This window comes from Anomaloglossus baeobatrachus, chromosome 1, assembly GCF_048569485.1.
Source record: "Anomaloglossus baeobatrachus isolate aAnoBae1 chromosome 1, aAnoBae1.hap1, whole genome shotgun sequence".
Classification (NCBI taxonomy): Eukaryota; Metazoa; Chordata; class Amphibia; order Anura; family Aromobatidae; genus Anomaloglossus; species Anomaloglossus baeobatrachus.
Window position 1 is genome coordinate 663,032,734 of NC_134353.1, and position 16,308 is coordinate 663,049,041.

Sequence of the window (16,308 nt, forward strand, 5' to 3'; positions counted from 1 at the left end):
TGTGTGTGTGTGTGTGTGTGTCTCCAGTGATCAGCAGGTCTTCCCAGTGCATATCTCAGAGCAGTGGTGTCGGTGTGTGTGTGTGTGTGTGTGTGTGTGTGTCTCCAGTGATCAGCAGGTCTTCCCAGTACATATCTCAGAGCAGTGGTGTCGGTGTGTGTGTGTGTGTGTGTGTGTGTCTCCAGTGATCAGCAGGTCTTCCCAGTGCATATCTCAGAGCAGTGGTGTCGGTGTGTGTGTGTGTGTGTGTGTGTGTGTGTGTGTGTGTGTGTGTGTCTCCAGTGATCAGCAGGTCTTCCCAGTACATATCTCAGAGCAGTGGTGTCGGTGTGTGTGTGTGTGTGTGTGTGTGTGTGTGTGTGTCTCCAGTGATCAGCAGGTCTTCCCAGTGCATATCTCAGAGCAGTGGTGTCGGTGTGTGTGTGTGTGTGTGTGTGTGTGTGTGTGTCTCCAGTGATCAGCAGGTCTTCCCAGTACATATCTCAGAGCAGTGGTGTCAGGCTTCCCGCAGGGACTGGCAGCACATTATGGACGCGGTCTGGTGTGTGTGTGTGTGTGAGCAGGGGTCTCGGTTTCCCTGAGTCCAGCCCCAAGTCTCTGAACTCCTCGCACTTATCCTTCCTGCCATTGTGCAGGAACAAGGCGATGAAATGGGAGTCCCACTGAGAGTCTGCTGATAAGTGAAGCTTGGAAGTGGCCAGCAGCAGGCTGTGGAGGGGTGTCAGAGAAGGCTGCCCTCTGTGGACACTTCCAGTTCCAGGCTCTCCCCTCCCCCTGCCTCTATGTGTTTATTCTCTCTGTCTTTCCTACAAAGCCACCTAGAGGTTAGTGACTTTCCCTGCCAGTGATTGAATAGCCTGTTGTGTTCCTCCAGCCCCCGCACCTTCCTGCTCTGTCCCCTCCCATCTGATCATGTTGACATATTCACACGGCATTATGTAGTAGTGATGCTTTGCTGCAACGTTACAGCTTCCGACACCTTCTTTTTATAACTCAGCCCTGTCCCCATCCAGCAGACCTGTCAAAACCACGCCTATGCAGCTACACAATTGGTCCAGAAGCGTCAAAGGGCCAATCAACTAAGTCTGGACTCCTCGCATTGCCACAACACATCCCTGGGATCTGGTGTAAGGAGAGACTACTTTCACACAGAGAACTTGGAGCCGAGGGTGCCCCTGTTTCTATTTCCTCTCTGTGTCCCCATCTTTTTCTATTCTCTCTTCTTCCCCTTTCTCTGTTCAGCCCTACTGTTTTGCAACCTTATCTCTTAAGCCAAGAAGACCTGCACTATAGGGTCTGGAGCACTCACTGCTCACTCAGTAAAGGGGGATAATCCGAGAACATGCTGAGATAGTGGTGCTGCCTCCTTACCGGACTGCACTACTGCGACAAGGAGCAGCCTGCACGGAAGAGTCTGCAGAGCAGAGCGAGGAGCTGCAGCAGAGGAGTTCTCTGCCTCCCCCAGGGCACGAGGGTGGACTCACATTAAGGAGTGTTCCTCTCGTCTGCAAGGAACTAGGATCCAAAGTAGAAGTCTTGTCCTGAGCCAGAATTAGTTGTCTTGTCCATTATTCTAGTCATTTGGTCTGAACTTTCCTTCTCCACCTGACAGCACTTGCATTCATTCCAGTTCTGGACGTTGTGCTCTTCTTCTTTCTATGACAATGTTCCTGTGAAGTCCGTCAACGTGGACTAAGTCCTAAGCTGTGATATCTGAAGGGTCGCATTGGATGAATTTATCCATGAGAGATCCAGTAATCTCAGGGTCAAGCATGGCTTACCACCCATTCCTATCACACCGGGCACCGGACTTTGCAATGAGCGCTATTCTTGGACACCAGCCTCCCTTTTTTCCAACCCTGGCACTACCACCCAATGGGGCTGCTCTATCCCTTCCTGGTGCCCTAGCCAAGCCCATCATGGATCAATTAGTGGGTGCCTCAGAGACTGGCATACCCTTTTCTTCTCTGGGTCACCAGGCAGCTTCTCATTTAAGGCCTCTTAAAACGCTTGAACCAGAAGAAGAAGTTGAAGATGATCCAAAAGTTCATCTTGAAGCCAAGGATCTCTGGGAACAGTTCCACAAGAGGGGGACTGAGATGGTCATCACCAAATCTGGGAGGTGAGTCATAGCTTTTGGTTTTTATTATCTAATAATTGGCCCAAATACTAAATGTACACACACACTCACCAAGGGCAGACAGTGAGGAGCTTCTAGAAGAAAAGAAAGAGTTTGAATGGGAATTCTTGGACTATCTCCTCAAAGATCTACTGTTGTGGTGCCAAAGCTTTGAGGACTGAATACCTGGGAAATAATGAGCTGTGCCATGGGCTCTGTATCTTAAAGACACAGTCACTGGTGAGTGCACAGTGACAATGCGACATAGGTATCTGTATGTCTGCTGCATGTGCACATGGCTATAATTCCCTGGAAGCCGCATCCTGATGTTACCACTGTCAATCTATTTAGTAAAGTAGAATGAAAAGTCAGATTCCTCCACCCTCTGTGCTGCTCATTTATGATTGTTGTGGTCAAAGTTTTGCATCAAAGGTTAGTGAAGAATGATGATTCGTGTATGATGTCATCTGTTTCCTGGTTAGCTGCTGGATAGATAGTAGTGACTTTGTGGCCTTCTAGTACAGTCTGAACTACCTGGGAATAAGCAGAGTGTTTGCTGTGTGCTGCAAAGACAGCTCAGGTATAGAAATATCAGTATATAATGTGTGATGAAATGTATAAAATAATGACTGGGTTAATCCCCAGCCCACAAGAGACATTAACTCCTTCGGTGCAAATGAAGCAGCACTAACTCTAGCTGACAAGGTTAAACATTAAACTGAACAGCTTTGATCTCCTGCTTATAGCGCCCTGCTTGTTATAGGCAGGCTGTATATATGGAAATGAAAGTGCTGTCTGGTAGGCAGCCCATACATATCTGTATTGCCCTATTCCTTCTTCCTATTTCTTCAGGAGAATGTTCCCACCATTTAAAGTCAGATGCACAGGCCTTGACAAAAAAGCAAAATACATCCTCCTTATGGACATAGTGGCTGCAGATGATTGCAGATACAAGTTCCATAACTCCCGCTGGATGGTGGCTGGCAAAGCTGACCCCGAAATGCCCAAGAGAATGTACATTCACCCGGACAGCCCTGCCACAGGAGAACAATGGATGTCCAAAGTGGTCACCTTCCATAAACTCAAGCTCACCAACAACATCTCTGACAAACATGGCTTTGTAAGTGGACGAAATTCTGATTATTGATGTCATGGACAATATTAGAGTACTGCACACTTAAATTTATTTATATATATATATGTGTGTGTGTGTGTGTTTATTTTGTTTTATATAATATATATGTGTATATATTTATTATATATGTATAATATACTATATATTTAAAATAGACATATACATATCTACACATATAAACATTTTTTTATACACATATATGCACATGTACATGTATATACACACACACGTGTGTGTGTGTATATATGTTTATGCAAATATATATGCATGCATATATATATATATATATATATATATATATACACACACACACACATGTATATGCATAGATACATAATATATATGCGCAAGTATATATAAACACATATGCATACATGTACAGACACATATATGCACACATACATGTATGTACACATATATACACACATATATATATGCATGTACACACAAGTGTGTATATATACACGTACATATATACACACACACACACATATATATATATATGAACACATACATAATATATATGCACACATGTATATGGACACATACATGATATATACGCACATGTAAATATACACATATATACATATATACACACACACACATACACACACATATATACATATGCACAAATACATAATATATTCACAGCTGTATATATATATCTATATATATATATAGATATATATATATATACACTCCTATGCACACACACACACACAAATATATGCAGACATATGCGCACACATATACACACGCGCACACACACATACATACATATATATATATATATATATATATATATATATATATATATATATATATATGTGTGTGTGTGTGTGTGTGTGTGTACTCCTGGGGAACTTAAATCTAACGTACACACATATAGGTAGTATATACCTGTATTGCGACCATTCTATTTTAATGCTGTCTGAATTCATCGTAAGTACCCTGAGACATTTTTTAGTATTATTTTCTTCTGATAATATTCTATAATATCTAGCCGGCCCTCAAGCATATTATAAAGATTGGGCTTTTCAAACATCTAATTAATGGGTGAATTACACGTAAATGAATTTTGTGCATTCTGCTCGGGGAGTGATAGCTTTATTACCGCACTTGATGAAAGGGGCTTATTAATGAGATAAAATAAGCAACATGATTAGAGAAGAGAGGGTGATAAATTACGTCAATTCCATTCCCTGTGAGAAAGAAGTAAAGGTTTTCTAAGCACTCTCCTAATAAAACAGCGGGATCGTATCTATGAACAGAGTGTATATTATTATCACCCACATCTCCACTCTGCAGTGCTGGAGCTGTGCGATATATTGATCTTTTTTTTACTTCCATAGAATATTTGTATGTTTCATCTGTATCTAATGGCCCTTTTTATTTTACAAAAATTTGGCCTTGAACATACACATAAGCGTTTTAGTAAAGTAAGAAAGGAAAAATATATTTATTTACAAACATATTTATCCAGTAATTGTATTTTTTATTTGTTTTTACTCTTATTTTTGTTTGTTTTTTTTTTTTCTCCCAATAATTACGTTTTTAGCCCAGTAACCTGGTGCTGGTCATTATATGAGATTCTTATCCAGTTTTCGTGCAGGAATGGGAGGGTATCTGTATATTTCTATATTCCTTCATTCTTTCGTTATCCTTAGACAGGGTAGAAGGCTGCACAGCTTGGCTCAGAGCCCTTTAGTTCTGACATTACTTTCTGTTTGTACTTTCTAGACTATTTTGAACTCCATGCACAAATATCAGCCCAGGTTCCACATAGTACGAGCGAATGACATTATGAAACTCCCCTACAGCACATTCAGAACCTATGTATTCCCTGAGACCGAATTCATTGCAGTGACTGCATACCAGAATGATAAGGTAAGAAGCTTATAGGGATTTATCCAACGTGGTTTGGCTTTTTTCCCACAAAGATTTTTATTATGCATTGATAGTCCCAAGTCAAGAAGTTACCCCTCCCCCACAACACCTTCAGCCTATCTTATCTGTTATAGAGGGGGCATCATCAGTGTTGCTGAACATGAGTGTATGAACTCTTTAAAGAGTGGACTTTCCACTTTTGTCTGTACAAAGTATGTCTGAAGAAAGATCAAAGTGTTAATGTATGTGTTGCTTGTAAATATTTAACAATATAGGGACTATGAGATGTTTAACAATGGTAAAGTTATTTGATGGCCCAGGCTGACTTCTTCTAAACCAGAATTATGTATGAACCGAAATGATTACAAATATATTTTGTCATATTGTTGTGTATATCTTTCTATCACTTTCTATCCATCTAATATCTATATATAATTTATCTACTTATCTATTTTCTCTATCTATCTATCTATCTATCTATCTATCTATCTATCTCTCTATCTAGCACTTTCTACCCATCTACTATCTATATATCATCTATCGATCTACTTATCTATTGTACCTATTATCTATATATCTATTTTTCTATCCATCTACTATCTATATATAATTTATCTACTTATCTATTTTCTTTATCTATCTATCTATCTATCTATCTATCACTTTCTACCCATCTACTTATCTATTTTACCTATTATATATAGATCTATCTACTTATCTATTCTAACTTTATCTATCTAGCTATCTATTTTCTGCATAATTTCCGACTTTTTATGACTTCTTCATCTTGTCCTGTGAATTTCTATAATCTGCTTTCATTTATTGAGCATTTATAGTGCTTTTCTGTTATATCTTTATGGTGCTAATATCTGCTTATATGCTGTGAGCATGCCTATGTAGGATATGCACCAGGCTCCATTGTGACTAGGACCTTTCCATCTTGGTAATACTAGTTTAATCATGTTTATTTCCATCTCAGCAATAGGATATGTACAATATAAATGTAGAATGCAGTCTGGTCTTCTGAGTACGTTAAAATCATTACAATCCTGCAGAGACTGTCCACACATGCACATTGCATAATTATCTTTTCCCCTCATATCTCTATGGGACACCTATAAAATCCAGGGGTTAAAGTAAAGCCCAATATAGTGACTTTGGCTGGTTCTCCTAGAAGGTGAGGCAGGGGAGAGGGGGAGATAACTGGAAACAAATGCTCGCAGCACAATCACAACTCGCGTCCACTTCTAATCTAAAAAACATTTTCCCCAAGAAAGTAAAAGAGCTAATGAAGGAGAAGCCGAGACCCCCACAGAGCGCCCCCATAGGCAGCAGCGCAGTCCTGGCTCTACACTATAGAAACCATTGTTTCCCCTTAATTTGTTTGCAATCATAATAAAGGTGACGATGAAATATGATTTCTGATTTCGTAGCCACAATCCAACACGTTATTCCCTCTTCATCCCCAGATCACGCAATTAAAAATCGATAATAATCCTTTTGCCAAAGGTTTCCGTGACACGGGCAATGGAAGGAGGGAGAAAAGGTGAGTCTACGGAGGGGTGCAATTATATCGTTCAAGGGGTAGATAGTTTACAAAATCACTCAAAGAAACAGGTTTTGGCAATGATATAACCCCAGAGCTCCACAACAAACGTGTACACAAAAATCAGGATATATATATTTCAATATTAATTGTGAGAAACGTGATATTTGGGTAACAAACATTTAAATGTGCCTGTGTACATACACTTATTTGTGTATGTGTGTGTGTGCGTGTGTGTATATGTATATATATGTGTGTGTGTATGTGTATATATATATATGTGTGTATATGTGTACGTACATATATATATATATATATATATATATATATATATATATATATATATATTTGTGTGTATCTCTCTCTCTCTCTCTCTATATATATATATATATATATATATATATATTTATATTTATGTGTATGTATGTGTATATATATTTTTATGGTATGCTTGACAATATTGTAATTTATTGGCAATGATCGGTGTGTGTGTGTGTGTGTGTGTGTGTGTATGTATGTATATATATATATACATATATATGTATGTGTGTGTAACATATATATATGTGTGTGTGTGTTTGTTTATATGGGTGTGCATATATAGATATGGTTATATGTATACATGCACAAACACACATATATATGTATATATATATATATATATATGTATATATATATATATTATATATGTATATATATATAAATAGTAAGCTTAATAATATGGCAATCATCTGTTTAGCGATGTGTGTGTGTGTGTGTGTGTGTGTGTGTGTGTGTGTGCGTGTGTGTGTGCGTGTGTGTGTGCGTGTGTGTGTACAGACACACAGACATATTGTTGATAATCGGTGGTGGAGATTCTAACTTTTGTACAAGAACATGATTTCGAGCCCTGGTAGCAATATGTAATATTCTGTATCTTCTAAGCCAGTGAAGCTGTTAATTTTATTTAATCCTCATGAAAGTTACAGGAAATTTGGGTTTCTATTAAATGACCCCAAAAAAAACGATTTCAGTTTTGTGAATGTGTTCATAAAAGTAAAGGCAGTTTAAACAAACACGGATGGGGGAACACTGCGTATCTTGGCTGCACCAGTAATATGAAAGCAAATGTTATTTCACCTCCAGACCTTGGGCCTAGCCTCCTTCCATATTATGGTGGAGTCTACATGCAGCCATTTTCTGCTTCCTCATTGCTAGTATTTACATGTCATATTTATATATAATAATACCTAAGTGCTTGGAAACTCAGTGATATTTTATAGGGGTAGAGCTCTGGCACCACTCCTAGCTGTAAAATGAAACGGAACAAATCCAGGGGTTTTCCAGCTAAATATGATTTTCCTGCATTTCTGACTCCAAAGAATTTCTGACACCTCGGACTGACACTTATCTGCCACATATCTCGGTCGTCTAATAGAAGCCTTCTCAGCTGTTTGTTTTACAGCCCAAATGCTAGATGACTTTGTCTCCTTCTGCAACTTTTCTCAAATATGTGTGTATAAATAAATAACACTGGATTGATAAAATACTGGCTGCAAATCTATACGTATCTACTACACCTATAGGTGTGATTCCTATGTGTGATTATGTGATGAAGCAGACTCATTCTAAACCTGCCGTATATAGGGTGAAGCTTGTCCATAGACTTTACACAGAGTGGATCTGGTCGACAAACTGTGTATAGGCTGGATCTTGTACATAGACTTTATACAGAGTGGGTCTTAAAAAATAGTCTTTATATTGAGTGGATCTTGTCAATAGACTTTACAAAGGGTGCATCTATTCGATAGATTGCATATAGGGTGAATCTTGCACATAGATTGTTAATATAGTTGATCTCACCCACAGACTGTAGATAGGATGAATCTTGTTCATAGACTGTATATAAGGTGGATTTAATCCATGGACTTTATATAGAGTCGATCTTGTCCTTAGACTACATAGGATGCATCTAGAGGATAGACTCTATGTTAGATTTAGACTGTATATAAGGTGAATCTTGTCCATAAATTGTATATAGGGTGGATTTTGTCCATATACTTTATATAGGGTGCGTCTGGATTATAGACTGTATATAGGGTATAGACTGTATATAGGGTGAATCTTGTCAATATATTGTATACAGAGTGAATATTGTACATAGATTTCATACAGGGTGCATATAGATTATAGACTTTATATAGGATATAGACCATATATAGGGTGGGTCTTGTCCATAGACTGTATAAAGGGTGGATATTGCCCATAAACTTTATATACGGAGGATCTTGTCCATAGACTGTATATAGAGATCTTGTCCATAGACTGTATATAGTGTGGATCTTTTCCATAGTCTGTATATTAGGTGGATCTTGTCCATAGACTGTATATAGAGATCTTGTCCATAAACTGTAGATCTTGTCCATAATCTGTATATAGGGTGGATCTTGTCCATAGACTGTATATAGAGATCTTGTCCATAGACTGTATATAGAGATCTTGTCCATAAACTGTAGATCTTGTCCATAATCTGTATATAGGGTGGATCTTGTCCATAGACTGTATATAGAGATCTTGTCCATAGACTGTATATAGAGATCTTGTCCATAGACTGTATATAGAGATCTTGTCCATAGACTGTATAAAGGGTGGATCTTGTCCAAAGACTGTATAAAGGGTGGATCTTGTCCAAAGACTGTACAGTTGGTAAAACTAATATTATTACTATGAAAACTGCAGATTTGAAGGTATGAGGGTGCAGACTAATATGGAGGTTGTCTATATCCCCTTGGTTAGCCCCTTCTCTCCAGATCGCTGGGGCTGAGCCAGGTCTGCAGTAGTTAGGACTATAAGGCAAAGGTCAAATACTTGTGTCTGCCGGCTGTTTATATTTCAAGCAGGGAATTATACACATTAAATGTGCTATCTGCCCTTCTCAAGGAAACAACTGAGCCTCCAGTCCATGCGAGCCTTTGATGAGCAGCAGAAGAAAGATAATGGCAGCTCAGATGAGTCCTCCAGTGAGCAGACTGCGTTTAAATGCTTCGCCCAAACCTCCTCTCCAAGCGCATCCACAGTGGGCACTTCAAATCTTAAAGGTACAGTCCTAATCTGCCATTAACCCCATCACTCAGAGCCCCTGCCTTCATGAGGGCAAGTGCACGGGGCCATCATTTGCCTTTCCTAATCCAGCCTCTAGTGCTTTCGATGGGTCTCTCCATGTCCTCCATGCCGCAGAAAGGCGCAAGATCGAGGATGGGCTGGAGGTCGCACGCTGATAACCCTTTCATGACTGAAAGTCCTGGCTCTTTGAATTTTAAAAATGTTGAAAATTATGTTTCATTAATAAATTAAGTTAATTAAATAAAAGCATAAAAATAAAAGCATACAACAGCATTACAGTATCCTGATATATTCCTTGGACCAGTTTGACTATGAACCAATATTGATTTTTTTTATGTTGCACATAATTGCATTAGACCAAATAAATATATTTTTCTAGCATTAATTCTACATTTGTATTTTGTTTAGCTGATGGTTAATCATTGATGTATTGGAGCAGAACATAACAGTCTAAATATGCTGGTTATTTGTTTTTAGATATTATGAATATATATTTATATATTTGTTTTATTTTTTATTTATTTTTTCCACCTCTAACTGCATTGTGATAACATATAATAATTACGTTGTGCTAAAGGTGAGATCTGCTTGGTTTTTAGGCCTTTGCGATAGTGAAGCAGACAGTGACGATGATATTAATGAATCCTCACACGACACCGGGGACTCGGCCAAGATCTCCACAACCACTGGCGATCACCCTAAAGAAATGAGAAGCCCCTCTAAGCTCTCTTTACCATCGGACTTGGGCTGTAGAGGCAGGGAGCAGAGTTCAAGGACTGGGAAGAATTCTCCAGATTCTAGGCACAGTCCAGGCCAGATCTCCTCCAGTAGCAGAGTCTTGAGCATGGAGGACCTCAAGACCCCAACTAGGGACTCGCATAAACTTGAGGAACCCAAGCCATCCAAGGAACACTATCCCCCACTTACCGTCCAGACTGACAGCAGCTCTCACCCTCTAGCCCAAGGCCATCTGCAGAACCTAGGATTCCCCCCTGGTCTGACTGGGCAGCAGTTCTTTAACCCCTTGGGCGCTTCACACCCGTTGCTTCTTCACCCCAGTCAATTTGCTATGGGAGGGGCTTTTTCCAACATGGCAACTGGTATGAGTCCATTACTGGCCACAGCAATGTCGGGTATGAACAGTATAGACTCTACAGGGATGGTATCTTCATCTCAAGGACTACCAGGAGCATCATCTTTACCTTTCCACCTCCAGCAGCATGTCCTGGCTTCTCAGGTAAATGCAGTCATGCTTTACTTCATCATATGGCGTCAGCATATGCCTTATCTATACCTAGTCTTTCCTTATTGCACCTGATTATAGATGTGCTCACTGAAGGGATTTTTTCTTTTTTAAAGTTTTGGGTGGGGAAATTGAACAGAATCTCTCGCAATCCTCCTTAAAATTACTAAAAGCATTAGATTCAGCTCACTTTCCGCTCCAATAAAACCCTCTGAAATAAAAAAAAAAACAATTGGTGTGAACATATACTCAATTTAATCATTATTTAAATGTAGAACTCCGGATGAGACTAGAGTGATGGGTGTTTTTTTTATTACTGTAAGTGAATAGTTTAGCAGAACTGATAGCAGCGGTCCAGAAGACTGATCAAACACGCTGCGCTAAACAACGAGCGTCCATACCAGGGCCACACTGTGAGGATAGTGTGATCTGGCCTGCTATCAGTCCCCCCTAGCATTTCTGTATGATGTGGGGCTGGCCCAATCTGAGCCAGCCTAATAGCCCAAACCCTCCCACCATTAGCCACCGGACTGTGTCGTTCATGCGTTTATGGTTTCATGCTGCAGATGCCATGAATGATGGATTCTCTATTCATTGGCAGTCAGGGCTACCTTTTAGCTGTATTTAGGGCACACAGGGCACTGAGTTCCTTAATTACATTTTTAGTATCCTAATTTAGATCAGTGGACAGGAGCCTGTGATTGGGCAGAATACCAGTGGAAATGTTATATCTGTGTCAAAGAACATTCTGACATTGTACAGCATATGATGATAAATGATGATGATAATGATGATGATGATGATGATGATGGTTATCTTTTATTTTCCAGGGTCTGGCTATGTCTCCTTTTGGAGGACTTTTCTCCTATCCTTACACATATATGGCCGCAGCTGCTGCAGCCTCCTCTGCTGTTCATAGACACCCTTTCCTCAATGCTGTGCGCCCCAGGCTGAGGTATAACCCATACTCTTTCCCTGTGCCCATGCCTGAGAGTGGCAGCCTGCTGACCACTGCCCTCCACACACTGCCCAATGGCACTCTGGACGTGAAAGCCCCCAGTCTGGTGCCCAGCCCGGCCTCCGCTGCCCTGGACTCGGAACTGACGAGCAGATCTTCAACCTTGTCCTCAGGATCTGTCTCCTTATCCCCTAAACTGTGCGCAGAGAAGGAGCCGAGCAGCGAGCTGCAGAACATCCAGCGCCTGGTGAGTGGGCTGGACTCCAAGCAGGACAGGTCAAGGAGCGGCTCCCCCTGACGGCACAGCGCGCCTGCCCAGTCCACTCTCTCCTTGCACTTTGTATGTTCCAGAACCGCCCGGTGTGCACAGCGACCATCCCTGAGCAGACGGGCCAAGCTTGTAAGCTGCTACCCAGGTCATAGTGCGATCAGCACACCCTCCACCACTATCAATGCATGTGTGCCTACGGGACAGTGCTAGAGAACCACCGCAGAATAAAACTTGAAGATGAAATGTATCCATAGACCTGGCCACTCTACAGTCTGCATTTGTGGTCATCACGGGAGATAGTATATTTTATTTTTCTTTATTGTTATTATTTTTGTTGCCCCTTCTTTTTCCTTTGCTATTTTAGCGACAGGATGAGCATTTGCATGCGAATAAATCATCTGCTCCAGGTGCCCTGAATAAAAAGTAGTGTTCTGAAAGAGCCCACCCTCCTGCATGTATATGTATGTGTATATATGTTAGGGTAATACATTATAAATATATATATGTATGTATATAGATATATATTGGTATATATATATTTAAATATACATTTAAATATATATATATACATATATATACATTTATATATTATATATATATATATATATATATTTATGTGTATACATATATATGTGTTTACGTGTATTTATGTGTGTATATATATATATACACATATATATATATATATATATATATATATATATATATATACATACTACTCTGTCTTCAGGAGCAGATTGCTATGGGGTAGGCAAAGATAGAATACAGAAAAGTATTTATGTAATTATTTGATATTATATGTAAATAAATCAGAAAAACAAATTCTGATTATTAAACGTTAATTTATTTAAAATGTACATAGCTGTGTAAATATTAATCAATTATTGTCTTTATTTTCTCATGTGTTAACCTATTAGGTGCCAAATGAATAGCATTAAAACATGCAAGGCACACAGGGTGGAAACATGCCCCATTTCAAGATGAACACCCATAGATAATCATAGGGGTGGGGAAAATTGAACATTGTTTAATGCAGGTAACACGAGAGCACACACATACACACACACACACAAACACACACACACACACACACACACTGCAGAATTACACACACTATAGAATTTCATGCTATAGAAGTACACACACATACTGCAGAATTACACACACTACAGAATTACACACACTACAGAATTAAACACACTACAGAATTACACACACTACAGAATTACACACAATACAGAATTACACACACTACAGAATTACACATAATACAGAATTACACACAGTACAGAATTACACACATACTGCAGAATAACACAGACTACAGAATTACACACAATACAGAATTACACACTACAGAATTACACACACTACAGAATTACACATAATACAGAATTACACACAGTACAGCATTACACCCATACTGCAGAATTACACACAATACAGAAATACACAAAATACTGAATTACATACACTACAGAATTACACACACAGTACAGAAATACACAATACAGAATTACACACAATACAGAATTACACACATACTGCAAAATTACACACAATGCAGAATTACACAAAATACTGAATTACATACACTACAGAATTACACATGCTACAGAACTACGCATACACGCACACACACACTACAGACTTACACACTACAGAATTACACACACAGTACAGAAATACACAATACAGAATTACACAGTACAGAATTACACACATACTGCAGAATTACACACAATACAGAATTACACAAAATACTGAATTACATTCACTACAGAATTACACATGCTACAGAACTACGCATACACGCACACACACTACAGACTTACACACTACAGAACTACACACTACAGAATTACACACATGACACAATTACACACACTACAGAATTACACACACACATGCACTACATAATTAGACACGCACTACAGAATTACACACATGCACTACACAATTCGACATGCACTACAGAATTACATACACACTAGATAATTACACACACACACGCTACAGAATTGCACACACACTACAAAAGTGCACACGCACTACAGAATTGCAAACGCACTATAGACTTACACACACATGCACTACTTAATTAAACACACACTACAGAATCACACACACTAGAGAATTACACACGCACTACAGAATTACACACACTACATAATTGCACACACAAGGGTGCACACGCACACACACACACACACACACACACACACACACACACACACACACCGTAAATAGCTGGGTATATAGTAGCAAGATTAGTACCACCACAATTTACTATTGCTATTTGCACACACACTGCCCTAAATCCCACCTCTGAACATTTCACCAGAAATAATTGTGTGTCCCAGTCACCCTGTTGCCCTGCCCTGCTAGTCTATGTACATTATTTCCCCCTGAGCTGTGTTGCTGATAATATATGAAGGTATAATTACATACATGCATATATATACACGATGTAATGAATGTTTCATAGATATTGTTCCCCTTGTATTTCCTTATTTTCAAAGTCTCTACAACTTTCAATAAATTTTTTTATTGAATTGTACCATTTTGTTTATGCTGGTCTTAATTTGCTGTAAAATCCAGAAGCTCACCACACTGTTTAATAGAAGAAATGAATGAGCTGTTGGTGTATAGTATCTATCTATCTATCTATCTATCTATCTATCTATCTATCTATCTATCTATCTATCTATCTATCTATCTATCTATCTATCTATCTATCTATCCCTCTATCTATCTATCTATCTATCTATCTATCCATCTATCTATCTATCTATTTATTTAATCATAACTTTAATCTAGATTACAAATCCATGTGCATCTCCTGAAGATATATATATATATATATATATATATATATTTATATATATAGAGATGGATGATACATATATATATATATATATATGTATATATATATATACAGGTATATAGTGAATAGTTAAATAGATGATTGATGGATAGATAAATAGATAGATACATACATAGATAGATAGATAGATATGGAGATGTATAGATAGATAGACGGAGGGATAGATATGGAGATATATAGATAGATAGATAGATAGATAGATAGATATGGAGATATATCGATAGAAATATATATACATAGATATGGAGATAGAAAGACAATAGATTAATAGATAATAGATAGATACTAGCTAATAGGTAGCCAATAGATAGTATATAGATAGACTGATAGATATAGATGGATAGATAATTGATAGTATATAGATAACAGACAGATAATAGGTAGTAGATAGATATTGTCTCCTCCCCATAATCCTATAGAATGTAAGCCCGCAAGGGTAGGGCCCTCTTCCCTCTGTACTAGTCTGTCTACTGTAACTTGTATACGTATTTTGTATGTAACCCCCTTCTCATGTACAGCACCATGGAATTAATGGTGCTCTATAAATAAATAATAATAATAATAATAATAATAAATAATATATTATATAGACAGATGGACAGATTGTATATATATATATAACAGAATAGTATAGTATAGTATACTATATAGTATAGTATAATAGTATAGTATACATTGGATAGATACTATACAGATGGATATATGCATAAAATAGACATACAGAGAGATGATAGATGGACAATGTGTGGGCACAGTAATGCTCGGTGTAATTGCAGGCCCCCGGTGTATGTGAGTGGTCGGGGCTGTGTAATTCCTAGCGCCGGGGCTAGTATACGCCATCTTGGAGACTGCTGCGGGTGATAACCCCGGGACAGTGGGCATTTATAGAGATCTTTCTTCTCAATAACGGTCTCCTTGCAGACAGTCTTTTAGTGTCCAGTCACACTCTTATTTCAGCCGCAGGACCCCGGAACATCCGGAGGGTTCCCTGTGCTGTCTTCAGTAGGTAACCTCAAGATTCCTGCTATAAACAGAGAGTTTGGCACGTGCAGAGTCAGCTCCTGCCAGACTGCAAATAACGATCGGATGAAGAATTCCCATTTTATTTCTTGATCGTAACCGGTCTATTAAGAGCACGGATCTGTCGGCTTACTTCTGGA

General features: G+C 38.8%; 1 protein-coding gene across 1 annotated transcript; it reads left to right on the forward strand.

The window, feature by feature from the left end:
- The first annotated feature begins 961 nt into the window (after positions 1-961).
- Positions 962-14,535, forward strand: TBX3 (T-box transcription factor 3). The gene is made up of 7 exons (XM_075320008.1): positions 962-2,122; positions 2,972-3,239; positions 4,995-5,141; positions 6,611-6,687; positions 9,607-9,764; positions 10,389-11,026; positions 11,863-14,535. The coding sequence occupies exons 1-7, from the start codon at positions 1,731-1,733 to the stop codon at positions 12,286-12,288; spliced, it is 2,106 nt and encodes a 701-aa protein (XP_075176123.1). The 5' UTR covers positions 962-1,730; the 3' UTR covers positions 12,289-14,535.
- Positions 14,536-16,308: the final 1,773 nt, after the last annotated feature.

What these genes read in the sequence shown, in the direction of transcription:
- TBX3 (XM_075320008.1), top strand. Translation starts at nt 1,731, where the DNA reads ATGAATTTATCCATGAGAGATCCAGTAATCTCAGGGTCAAGCATGGCT. An exon ending in TCTCTGACAAACATGGCTTT is followed by an intron (nt 3,240 to 4,994) that starts GTAAGTGGACGA and finishes TGTACTTTCTAG; the next exon opens with ACTATTTTGAACTCCATGCA. An exon ending in CTGCATACCAGAATGATAAG is followed by an intron (nt 5,142 to 6,610) that starts GTAAGAAGCTTA and finishes CTTCATCCCCAG; the next exon opens with ATCACGCAATTAAAAATCGA.